Source organism: Zalophus californianus, chromosome 2, assembly GCF_009762305.2.
Source record: "Zalophus californianus isolate mZalCal1 chromosome 2, mZalCal1.pri.v2, whole genome shotgun sequence".
Classification (NCBI taxonomy): Eukaryota; Metazoa; Chordata; class Mammalia; order Carnivora; family Otariidae; genus Zalophus; species Zalophus californianus.
Window position 1 is genome coordinate 67,239,265 of NC_045596.1, and position 12,870 is coordinate 67,252,134.

The following is a 12,870-nucleotide window of genomic DNA, read 5'->3' on the forward strand; positions in this document are numbered from 1 at the left end:
CTCTCTTTAAAATAAATAAATCTTAAAAAAAAAAAGAATAACCATAAAAAGAAGTTTAACTCAAGAGTAATCCTAAAAGAAAGAGCTAATTTCTAAGAAAAAGAGTGTTTTCCTGCTGTGCTTTTTTCTTTTTTAATTTTCTGCCTGATAAAGGCTATACTGATCTCACAAATGTTTATAATATCCTAGAATGATCACAGTACTACAGGTGAACCTTATTCTTAACAAGGGCAGAGAAGATGGATTATCCCACATCAGGACCTATGCCCTTATAGCTTCTTATATCCTCCAGAGTATCCAAAAAGTCTCTCACTTGTAATAATGCCCAGTTATGATTTGTTGATTTTTCATACTTCATACAACTCAAAGCATTAAAATGGACATAGAAATCTATATTCAGATTTATCGTGTCAGATTATTCTTTTCCACATTAGATTAGAAGTTAGCATTTTTTTTATACTTACAGTTCTCATAACTTTTAAATCTCTATTATCTCAGGTAATGGTAACAAGACTTAAAAATAATGAAAAATACCTTCAAACCAATCAAAGAGAGAAACAAAGTTTGGATTCCCTTGGTGAATTCTTGAACAAGATGGCTATAACAATTTTCCAGTGGTCTGCTTATTAACTCCAATACCTACAAAAGTTAAAGCAATATTATGTTTTGTGTTGTTATAAAAAAATTAAGTGTTCCATATAAAATTTTACATTCTGTATAGACCTTGTGGAAGCAGGGGGTGTTAAGGACATAAAGACAAATAAGAATTTAGCAGGTGTTCTCATGAAAATGGAAGAAAGATAAATAAGGAAAATACTTTTCATTGCTTGTCTGAACTACAGAAATATTCAAACTATCCTTTCTAATTCCTAATCGTAGAGGAGAAAAAAACATTATTGAAAGAAATATTAACAATTAATTTTTAAAAGATGATATCATAAAAGGGCTAAACGAAAGACCAAAAAAAGATAAAACAACAAACCAACAACCAGATGATTACCTGTTGCTTGTCTTTTTCTTGCAGTATAAGGATACTCTCCCCAACAGAATCTATTCCAGCACGGCCAGCTCTGCCAATCATCTGTTTATACTGATTCCTCTTTAAAAATTCCTTAGCAACATAGGGAGCTCTTAAAATAACTCTATGGAATTGATAATATTAATTAAAAGTAATACTACATCTATAATAATATCTATTTTTTAAATTCTTAATTCCATTATATATGTGATACTAAATTTAATGACATGTTAACTCAAAATAATAAGTAACTGCTATTTAATAAGAACCGGTGATGTCCTAGATTCTTTGCGTACATTATCAGTAATTCTTACAAAATTCTTGGTGATAATGTTCTTTATTATTTTACCTATTTTTTACAAAAGGGCTAACTGAAGCATAAACTAAGTGGCTCACCTCAACACACAAAACTAGTAATTACCAGGACCATGCTTTGAACGTGTTGGCCTACCTACAGAGCTTGATTGTTACTAGAGCAACAGTATCCAAGACTGATTCTACACCCCATAAATGAAAAATCTGACCACGCATCGCCAACATATGCATATTTATTTATTAATTTATATTACTGTCAACTATATAACATTGCAGGTTTCAACTGTTTTTGGTAATTTCAAATTATGGTAATTTCAATCCTGCTCATGTAGATAGAAAGCTGTAGCCAGCTTTCCTGTTCAAAAGTGAGAGGAAACCTCTGTCATTTATCTGCCAATCAACCTACTCTTTACCTCAATAGACAGCCAAAATTACACTTGAAGAAAACTAAGGGCATAAAAGAAAAGCAAGACTATACAGAATAAATGTCTGACAGAAACAGGGAACAGTAAGAACTTTCAAAAATTCTAATTGGGGGGCACCTGGGTGGCTCAATCAGTTAAGTGTCTGACTTTGGTTCAGGTCATGATCTCAGGGTCCTGGGATTGAGCCCCGTGTTGGGCTCTGCACTCAGCGTGGAGTCTGCTTGTTCCTCTCCCTCTGCCCCTGCCCTCGTTCATGCTCACTCTATCAAACAAATAAATAAAATCTTAAAAAAAAATAAAAATAATTACTCAAGAGTAGCAAAATAAAAAAGTAAATCATAGAAGGAAGACGTGGGATACAAGAGGCAGTGGTAAACAAAGAAAACAAGTATAATTTACAGGAAGGTTTAAATAATTATGGAATATAAGATGAAAGAAAATTAAAAATTTGGCATTAAAATTGTAGGTAGCTGCAACATACATGAGGCAGTATAGGAGAATACACAAGTGCTAAGACTCTTGTTATGTTCATGAGGGGAAACAGTCATTGATTAATTCTAAAATGGCAGAAAAGCATGTTTGATTATAACTGTTACAATTAAGAGTAACAACTGGGATAAGGGAAATATGATACATAACTTTGTCTGAAAAATGGAAAATTTAATCCATGACAGAGGTTGAAAATAAAAGAATGGAAAAAGGTACACTTGGCAAAGAAAATGTAATCCTAGTGTTCAAAGTGAAATCACTCAGTGAGAAAAACAAAGACCTATTATACTGATAAAAGGTATGATTCAGTAGTAAGATATTTGAAATGAACCTTTGTATACCTAAAGAGTTTTGAAATACAAAGCAAGAACTTCTAGAAATGCAAAAGGAGAAAGACAATTCATAATAACAGTGGGAGACTAACACAACTCTCTGAAATTGACAAATCGAAGAATCACAATTAAGAAAATCAAGGGAGCCGATAACACGATTAACTGTGATCTCATGGAGATGTAGAAAAATACATACCCAACAGAAAATACATATGTTTTTTAATGTGGAGGACGCTTTTTAAAAATCACCCATATATTTAAAAAAAAAGTCATAAATTTTAAAGTCAAATTTTTAAATAAAAATTATAAAGAGCAGACATAAATTATATAGGTCCATAGCTTTGGTAATAACTGAAAAAATAAAGATCTACTCTGAAAAAAGATACTAGACTCAGAAGTCTTTATGGATGAGTTCTCCAAGTTTTCAAGGAAATACCTATGTTAAATAAACTCTTTCAGATCATAAAAATTGGTAGAAAGCTTGCCAACTGTTTACAACTAGAAAAATAAACCCTAACATCAAAACCAGAGAGAGAAATAGTACCAAAGAAAGAATTTTAATACCAGGAAATCTACTCAAGTTGTTTTTCTTTTCTTTTCTTTTCTTTTTTAAGATTTTATTTATTTATTTGACAGAAAGAGAGACAGCGAGAGAGGGAACAGAAGGGGGAGTGGGAGAGGGAGAGAAGCAGGCTTCCCGCTGAGCAGGGAGCCTGATGCGGGCCTTGATCCCAGGACCCTGAGATCATGAACTGAACCCAAGGCAGACGCTTAACGACTGAGCCACCCAGGCACCCTAACGTTATTTTTCATTAAAATATTAAAGGAAACAAATGAGGGACACCTGGGTGGCACAGCTGGTTAGGCAGCCGACTCTTGGTTTTGGCTCAGGTCGTGATCTCAGGGTCATGAGACGGAGTCCCGCATTGAGCTCAGTGTTGTGTGAGGAGTATGCTTGAGACTCGCCCTCCCTCTCCCTCTGCTCTCCCCCTCACTATCAAATAAATAAATAAATCTTAAAAAAATAAATAAATAGAATGAAGGAAACAAACCAATCAATTCAGCAAACGATGAAAAAACATCTGATAAATTCTCATCCACTACTGAGAAAGAATAAAACAATAAAACTCCTGGCAAGCTAAAAATTAAAAAGTTTTGAGCCTGGCCAAAAGCTACTTCTGTCTTACCTTCGAGCTGGTAGATTAACACCTGCTGCTAGGGTGGATGTGCAGGTAAAAAGGCACAGAACCCCTGTGGAATAGGCTTCCTCCAAGAGCTTCCTTTCATCACTCGTTAAACCACTATGGTGATAAGCAACACCAAAAGGGATGGTGCGCTTTAAAACAGGACACAAGTTGCCACTGCTGATATTCTTCAAGTTCTTAATCACTTCATGTTTTTCTTTCTCCCTCTGTTTCAGATATTCCCTAGGAAAAAGATCTGTTAGAAATATGAACCTTCGACCTTACAGTGACAAAGTGCCTACTGTTTTAATTTTGGTAGATGCATGTAAACATTCTTTATTAAAAAATATATCACTTTCATGAATAAGCATATAAAATGTTCTTAGAATTTTGATTCTGATTTCATTAACTATTAGGCACTCTCTCAACCTTTTTGTGGATCACAGAGCCCTGCGAAATCTGATTAAAGCTGAGAAAAAAAAAATAACATAAACATAACACTTTGCTTATAAGTTCATGTACTTCCTGAAGTACATTCCTATACTGCCTGTGAATCCATGGATGCTAGGTTTAGACACCTGCTGTAGATGTTACAATTATTTTTTTTCATTAAAACATACATTTTTATTGATGATTTTTAAAAAAATTTTAAGTCATAAATTTTCTTCTGAAGATGGAAATATACTTATCAAATCATCTGTACTTATGTAACACTATCCAAACACTAGCATTTTAGAAGCTTCAGTGATATCCCACAATGTCTCTGCATTTAAAAGTACCTATTATTTTAAATTCCTTTTAGAAAAGAGAGAAAGGACTGAAAGACTAAGTGCAACTAATAACTGACTTCTGAATACCAGTAGCAAAGAAATATAGTCTACGATGTACATGTCATAGCCACAGCCTGTGTTGTTTCAGTGAGTTTCATGGAAAGAAGAGTTCTGGCTCTATTACTCTGATGTTTACGGTAGAAGGCCAGTAACTGCATAAGAAGCTGGAAACAGGGGCGCCTGGGTGGCTCAGTCATTGGGCATCTTACTTCGGCTCAGGTCATGGTCCCAGGGTCCTGGGATCGAGCCCAGCGTCAGGCTCCCTGCTCAGCAGGAAGCCTGCTTCTCCCTCTCCCACTCCCCCTGCTTGTGTTCCCTCTCTCACTGTGTCTCTGTCAAATAAATAAATAAAAATAAAAATAAAAATAAAAAGCTGGAAACGGTGCAAGGAGATAAAAGAAGAACAAGGAAGAGTGGTCAGGAGTCATGGGCACAAAAATTAGAAATGACAGGTGAGGAAGGAGCAGCAGACTCTGTTATCACTTTCCAGTCAGCGTGTGGGGCCATGAAAGTGGTGTCCAGGATGAACTCTTCTCAAGAAATAACATCCTGGGCGCCTGGGTGGCTCAGTTGATTAGGCGACTGCCTTCGGCTCAGGTCATGATCCTGGAGTCCCTGGATCGAGTCCCACATCAGGCTCCCTGCTCGGCAGGGAGTCTGCTTCTCCCTCTGACCCTCCCCCCTCTCATGTGCTCTCTCTCATTCTCTCGCTCTCAAATAAATAAAAATCTTTAAAAAAAAAAAAAAGAAATAACATCCTATGTCATTTGAAAATATGGATAATCACCATATAATTTTAGAGAAAGGAGACACTACTTATAACTGACCACCGGGTAAGACATGGTTACACGGGGAAGGGTTTCATGGCAGAAACTGAGATCTGAGTTGGCTCTTGAAGAACGAGTGTCAGAGAAGTGACAATGGGGGCAGGGAAGAGCTCTTTCCAGGCAGAGGGTGAAGCATGATCAAAGGCACGGAAATGAGAAATTCAAAGCATAAACAAAGAGAAGTAGTTTGGATGAGCTGCAAGGTGAATGAAGAATAAATAAGGATGGAGGGCGCCTGGGTGGCTCAGATGGTTAAGCGTCTGCCTTCGGCTCAGGTCATGATCCCAGGGTTCTGGGATCGAGTCCCGCATCGGGCTCCCTGTTCCTTGGGAGCCTGCTTCTCCCTCTGCCTCTCTCTCTCTCTCTGTCTCTCATGAATAAATAAATAAAATCTTTAAAAATAAATAAATAAAACTACCAAGACTTAAAAAAAAAAAAAAAAAAAAAGAAAGAAGGATGGAGAAGTAAGTTGGATCCCAGCCTGAATTCTAGACCAAGAAAGCACTGTGGTATCGGGCGCCTGGGTGGCTCAGTTGGTTAAGCGACTGCCTTTGGCTCAGGTCATGATCCTGGAGTCCCTGGATCGAGTCCCATATCAGTCTCCCTGCTCGGCAGGGAGTCTGCTTCTCCCTCTGACCCTCCCCCCTCTCATGTGCTCTCTCTCTCTCATTCTCTCTCTCTCAAATAAATAAATAAAATTTTTTTTTTAAAAAAAGAAAGCACTGTGGTATCATTTTTGGGGAGACTGTCAGGGAAAGTGATATGACTAGAGCTTAGGCAGTTGTTGGCAAATGGTGTTTAAAAAGTCGTTCTTGACTTAGAAGTCAAAGGTAGTGACAGCTTTTTAAAAAGATAACTTTCCTTGAGATTGAAACAATCACTTGGGAAAAACCTGTTTCAGTCTTTGCACTTGAATAGACATAGAGATGTATTCTACTGCCAAGGTGGTTTTACTGCACCAGCTTCCCATGACATTTATGATAAGGAGGCAAATAATAGTGATACAGTGGATATCCCAGGACTCTCAAGAAATCATGTTTTAAAGATATTGCTTGGATCAGAAGCCATTTAGCTCTAGATCTGACTTCAGCTACATTTAATTATAGAATATTATCAAATAGTATGCATAAAACATGATTCACCATTTTTTAAAATTTTATTTTATTATGTTAATCACCACACATTACATCATTAGCTTTTTTTTTTTTAAAGATTTTATTTATTTATTTGACAGAGAGAGACACAGCAAGAGAGGGAACATAAGCAGGGGGAGTGGGAGAAGGAGAAGCAGGCTTCCCATTGAGCAGGGAGCCCGATGTGGGGCTCGATCCCAGGACCCTGGGACCATGACCTGAGCTGAAGGCAGACACTTAACGACTGAGCCACCCAGGCGCCCCTACATCATTAGTTTTTGATGTAGTGTTCCATGATTCATTGTTTTGGGTATAACACCCAGTGCTCCATTCAATACGTGTCCTCTTTAATACCCATCATAAGGCTAACCCATCCCCTCACCCCCCCTCCCCTCTAGAATCCTCAGTTTGTTTCTCAGAGTCCATAGTCTCTCATGGTTCGTCTCCCCCTCCGATTTCCTCCCCTTCATTTTTCTCTTCCTACTATCTTCTTCTTCTTTTTTTAACATATAATGTATTATTTGTTTCAGAGGTACAGATCTGTGATTCAACAGTCTTACACAATTAATTCACAGTGCTCACCATGGCACATACCCTCCCCAGTGTCTATCATCCAGCCACCCTATCCCTCCCACCCACCACCACTCAAGCAACCCTCAGTTTGTTTCCTGAGATTAAGAATTCCTCATACCAGAGAGATCATATGATACATGTCTTTCTCTGATTGACTTATTTTGCTTAGCATAATACCCTCTAGTTCAATCCATGTCATTGCAAATGGCAAGATTTCATGTTTTTGATGGCTGCATATTATTCCATTGTGTATATATACCACAGCTTCTTTATCCATTCATCTGTTGATGGACATCTTGGCTCTGTCCAAAGTTTGGCTATTGTGGACATTGCTGCTATAAACATCGGGGTGCACATACCCCTTCGGATCACTACATTTGTATTTTTGGGGTAAATACCCAGTAGTGCAATTGCTGGGCCGTAAGGTAGCTCCATTTTCAACTTTTTAAGGAACCTCCATACTGTTTTCCAGAGTGGTTGCACCAGCTTGCATTCCCACCAACAGTGTAGGAGGGTTCCCCTTTCTCCGCATTCTCGTCAACATCTGTCGTTTCCTGACTTAATTTTAACCATTCTGACTGGTCTGAGGTGGTATCTCATTGAGGTTTTGATTTGGATTTCTCTGATGCCAAGTGATGCTGAGCACTTTTTCATGTGTCTGTTGGCCATTTGGATGTCTTCTTTGGAAAAATGTCTGTTCATGTCTTCTGCCCATTTCTTGATTGGATTATTTGTTCTCTGGGTGTTGAGTTTGGTAAGTTCTTTATAGATTTTGGATACTAGCCCTTTATCTGATATGTCATTTGCAAATATTTTCTCCCATTCTCTCGGTTGTCTTTTGGTTTTGTTGACTGTTTCCTTTGCTGTCCAAAAGCATAACTTGATTAAGTCCCAACAGTTCATTTTTGCCCTTGCTTCCCTTGCTTTTGGTGATGTTTCCAAGAAGAAGTTGCTGCAGCTGAGGTCGAAGAGGTTGCTGCCTGTGTTCTCCTCTAGGATTTTGATGGACTCCTGTCTCATTTAGGTCTTTCAACCATTTTGAGTCTATTTTTGTGTGTGGTGTAAGGAAATGGTCCAGTTTCATTCTTCTGCATGCGGCTGTCCAATTTTCCCAACACCATTTGTTGAAGAGACTGTCTTTTTTCCATTGGACATTCTTTCCTGCTTCGTCAAAGATTAGTTGACCATGGAGTTGAGGGTCCATTTCTGGGCTCTCTATTCTGTTCCATTAATCTATGTGTCTGTTTTAGTGCCAGTACCATACTGTCTTGATGATTACAGCTCTGTAATAGAGCTGGAAGTCTGGAATTGTGATGCCATCAGCTTTGCTTTTCTTTTTCAACATTCCTCTGGCTATTCGGGGTCTTTTCTGGTTCCATACAAATTTTAGGATTATTTGTTCCATTTCTTTGAAAAGAGTTGATGGTATTTTGATAGGGATTGCATTAAATGTGTAGATTGCTCTGGGTAGCATTGACATCTTCACAATATTTGTTCTTCCAATCCATGAGCATGGAATGTTTTCCCATTTCTTTGTGTCTTCCTCAATTTCTTTCATGAGTATTTCATAGTTTTCTGAGTACAGATCCTTTGCCTCTTTGGTTAGATTTATTCCTAGGTATCTTATGGTTTTGGGTGCAATTGTAAATGGGATTGACTCCTTATTTCTCTTTCTTCTGTCTTGTTGTTGGTGTATAGGAATGCCACTGATTTCTGTGCATTGATTTTATATCCTGCCACTTCACTGAATTTCTGTATGAGTTCTAGCAGTTTTGGGTTTTCTTTTGGGAGTCTTCTGGGTTTTCCACATAAAGTATATCACCGGCAAAGAGTGAGAGTTTGACTTCTTCTTTGCTGATTCGGATGCCTTTTATTTCTTTTTGTTGTCTGATTGCTGTGGCTAGGACTTCTACTACTGTGTTGAATAGCAGTGGTGATAGTGGACATCCCTGCCGTGTTCCTGACCTTACGGGGAAAGCTCTCAGTATTTCTCGATTGAGAATGATATTCACTGTGGGTTTTTCAGAGATGGCTTTTATGATATTGAGGTATGTACCCTCTATCCCTACACTCTGAAGAGTTTTAATCAAGAAAGGATGCTGTACTTTGTCAAATACTTTTTCTGCATCTATTGAGAGGATCATATGGTTCTTGTTCTTTTGTTAATGTATTGTATCACATTGATTGATTTGCCGATTTTGAACCAACCTTGCAGCCCAGGGATAAATCCCACTTGGTTGTGGTGAATAATCCTTTTAATATACTGTTGGATCCTATTGGCTAGTATTTTGGTGAGAATTTTTGCATCCATGTTCATCAAGGATATTGGTAATTCTCCTTTTTGATGGGGTCTTTGTCTGGTTTGGGGATCAAGGCAATGGTGGCCTCATAAAACGAGTTTGGAAGTTTTCCTTCCATTTCTATTTTTTGGAACAGTTTCAGAAGAATAGGTATTAATTCTTCTTTAAATTTGGTAGAATTCCCCTGGGAAGCCATCTGGCCCTGGGCTATTGTTTGTTGGGAGTTTTTTGATGACTGCTTCAATTTCCTTAGTGGTTATGGGTCTGTTCAGGTTTTCTATTTCTTCCTGGTTCAGTTTTGGTAGTTGATACATCTCTAGGTATGCACCCATTTCTTCCAGATTACCTAATTTGCTGGCATATAGTTGCTCATAATATGTTCTTATAATTGTTTGTATTTCTTTGGTGTTGACTGTGATCTCTCCTCTTTCATTCATGATTTTATTTATTTGGGTCGCTTCTCTTTTCTTTTTATAAGTCTGGCCAGGGGTTTATCAATCTTATTAATTCTTTCAAAGAATCAGCTCCTAATTTCGTTGATCTGTTCTACTGTTCTTTTGGTTTCTATTTCATTGATTTCTGCTCTGATCTTTATTATTTCTCTTCTCCTGCTGGGTTTAGGCTTTATTTGCTGTTCTTTCTCCAGCTCCTTTAGGTGTAGGGTTAGGTTGTGTATTTGAGACCTTGAGAAAGGCTTGTATTGCTTGTTTCTTGAGAAAGGCTTGTATTGCTATATACTTTCCTCTTAGGACCGCCTTTACTGCATCTCAAAGATTTTGAACAGTTGTGCTTTCATTTTCATTGGTTTCCATGAATTCTTTTAATTCTTCTTTGATTTCCTGGTTGACCCATTCATTCTTTAGTAGGATGCTCTTTAGCCTCCATGTATTTGAGTTCTTTCTGACTTTCCTCTTGTGATTGTTCTAGTTTCAAAGCCTTGTGGTCTGAAAATATGCAGGGAATGATCCCAACCTTTTGGTACCAGTTGAGACCTGATTTGTGACCTAGGATGTGATCTATTCTGGAGAATGTTCACCATTTCTTAATCAATAGGTGCAAAAAAAGGATGCTAAACTATACTTGAAATATTCAGCTTATGAAAGCAGCAAGTAATATGCAAAGTATATTTTAGAGGAAATTTTCCTTCAGAAAGTGTTAAGTCCTATTTCTTTGAGAAAGTATCAAGTATTGGGGTGCCTGGGTGGCTCAGTCTGTTGTGCATCTGACTCCTGACTTAGGCTCAGGTCATGATCTCAGGGTCATGAGACTGAGCCCTGTGTAGGGCTCTGCAGTCAGTGGGGTGTTGACTTGAGATTCTTTGCCTCTGCCCCTCCCCCCGCTTGGGGGCACTCTCTGATAAATAAATAAATCTTAAAAAAAAAGAGTAAATATCCATTACAATTCATTAACTAAGAGTTCTGGAAACCAAATTTTTAAGTGCCTCAATGTTAAACATCAACATTTATGATCCAAATAAACTATTATCATCAACAAGCAAAATAAGTCAAGGGTATAACTAATAAATTGCATGTCTTCCAGTCAAATGTTAGTTCCTAAATTTCCACATTACTTAGCCAGTGCTAAAATTCCCTTAAATTATTCTATGAAAACAAATGATTTACTGAGACAACCTCAGTGATAATTTAATTTCCTTGGATTTTTATAATCAACATCATCAGTGTAAAGGCAGACTATTAGTTACCGAAATGGAAAACTCCTTGACTCTATCCTAAACATCTAGATCTTTGTGCTGGTCAATAAATTTAATTCTATTAAACCAATCCATGACACTAGGATTGGAAGGGGAGGTGGGAGCTGACTAGATTAGAATCCAGGGTAATAATGGTTTATGGTGATACAGCACTGGTTAAGGAGCCAAAAAGAAGTCTGAAAAATCCGATAAAACTACATACAGGACAAAGGTACAGAAAAAAACTGAACTGTTCATATTCAAGATCACTTTATACTTATCTCTATGAGTATAACAGAGCCAATATTAAAATACTATCAAATTACAAACTCATAAATTTCTTAATTAGTTAAGAAATTTAACTCAAATGTCCACACAACTTAAGTGTGAAGTTTATTAAGAAAACAAAGGCAACAGTATTTAATTAAAGAGAAGGTTAAACTAAAAATATGATTCATGTGGCACCTGGGTGGCTCAGTCGGTTAAGTGTCTGCCTCAGATCATGGCCTCAAGGTACTGGGATCGAGTCCTGAGTCAGACTCCCTGCTCAGTAGGGAGTCTGCTTTTCCTTCTCCTTTGGCCCCCCACCCCCGCTCGAGTGCTCTCTCTCTCTCTCTCTCTCTCTCTGCCTCTGTCCCTCTCAAATAAATAAAATCTTAAACAAAAAATAAAGATATGATTCATATCCACAGTGATTAGTGACTGGTCCTCTGACTCCTAGCCAGTGGCTGACCTCGGCTGCATGTTGAACCTGCCTGGAAAGTTCTACAAAATAACGATGCCTGGGTCCACCCCCAGAGATTCTGATTTGTCTGCAATGTAACCTGGGCACTGGGATTTTTTAAAAGGCCTTGAGAGGATTTGCAGTCAAGGTTGAGAATCATTGATCTAAGCCATTATATTAGTCAGCATTCTGTTACTTACATGTAGTCTTAGAATTTTTCTTTGGCTATTTCACATATATGAATTTCACAGTTAAAACTTCTTCAAGGTTAGGGCCCTTATAATCTAGTATAGCAACTTAATATAATGTTCTACAAGAAATAATAAGAGCTTGTTAAATAAACAGAATACACAGCATGTAAACCATGATAAAATAAAACAGAATATTTTTTAAAGATTAACATACTTGCTTAAAAATTTGCATATCATTTCTGCTACGTTTTCACAGTTCTTCTTAGTGGGACAAAAAACTAAGCAGGAATAATTGGGAATAACTTCTGTCACCAATGCCACCAAGTGATCAGGATCCATCTTTTTCAGAGTATCAGAATACTGTACAACAAGATGTAGGAACAAGGTAGTTAGTAAACATGAAAACCTGTCATTTTACCACAGTGCTTTGAAAGGTTAAGTAAACCATCCATAATTCTGAACTTCTCATTTAATAAATCTGATCATTTAAAAGAAAAGATGAAACCCAGATGAAACATCAAAATGTTTAGTCCCACTTTTAGGTTATAAGGGTTTTGTTAGGTATATTTGGTTTTAAATTAAAGAAGTGAAAACATTAAATGTTATTAATAACCCCACTGCATGTGCATCTCTACCAGAGCAAAGCAAAGAAGTCCACAGAGACAAACACAGATTGGTCCTAATAATAAAGGACTACATAAACTAGATATACTTTTACTATTACTAATAGTTTTCAAAAACAGATTCAATCATACTACAGGATAAATTTTCAGAAATAAAAAATGTATTCATCAAGCAGACACAAGGAACCGAACATAAAAAAAATATAAAATTATTTA

At 37.2% G+C, this 12,870-nt stretch overlaps 1 protein-coding gene across 11 annotated transcripts in view; it reads right to left on the reverse strand.

The window, feature by feature from the left end:
* HELQ (helicase, POLQ like) overlaps window positions 1–12,870 on the reverse strand; it is a 50,026-nt gene that overhangs the window by 24,290 nt on the left and 12,866 nt on the right. For 8 of the 11 annotated variants that reach the window (XM_027597830.1, XM_027597829.1, XM_027597828.1 and 5 more), the window contains 4 exons: window positions 12,246–12,391; window positions 3,767–4,006; window positions 1,001–1,142; window positions 535–639 (listed from right to left, as the gene is read on the reverse strand). In XM_027597830.1, coding sequence (XP_027453631.1) covers window positions 535–639; window positions 1,001–1,142; window positions 3,767–4,006; window positions 12,246–12,391 — 633 coding nt within the window. The other 3 variants (XM_027597836.2, XM_027597838.2, XR_003520618.1) reach the window with 3 other exon arrangements.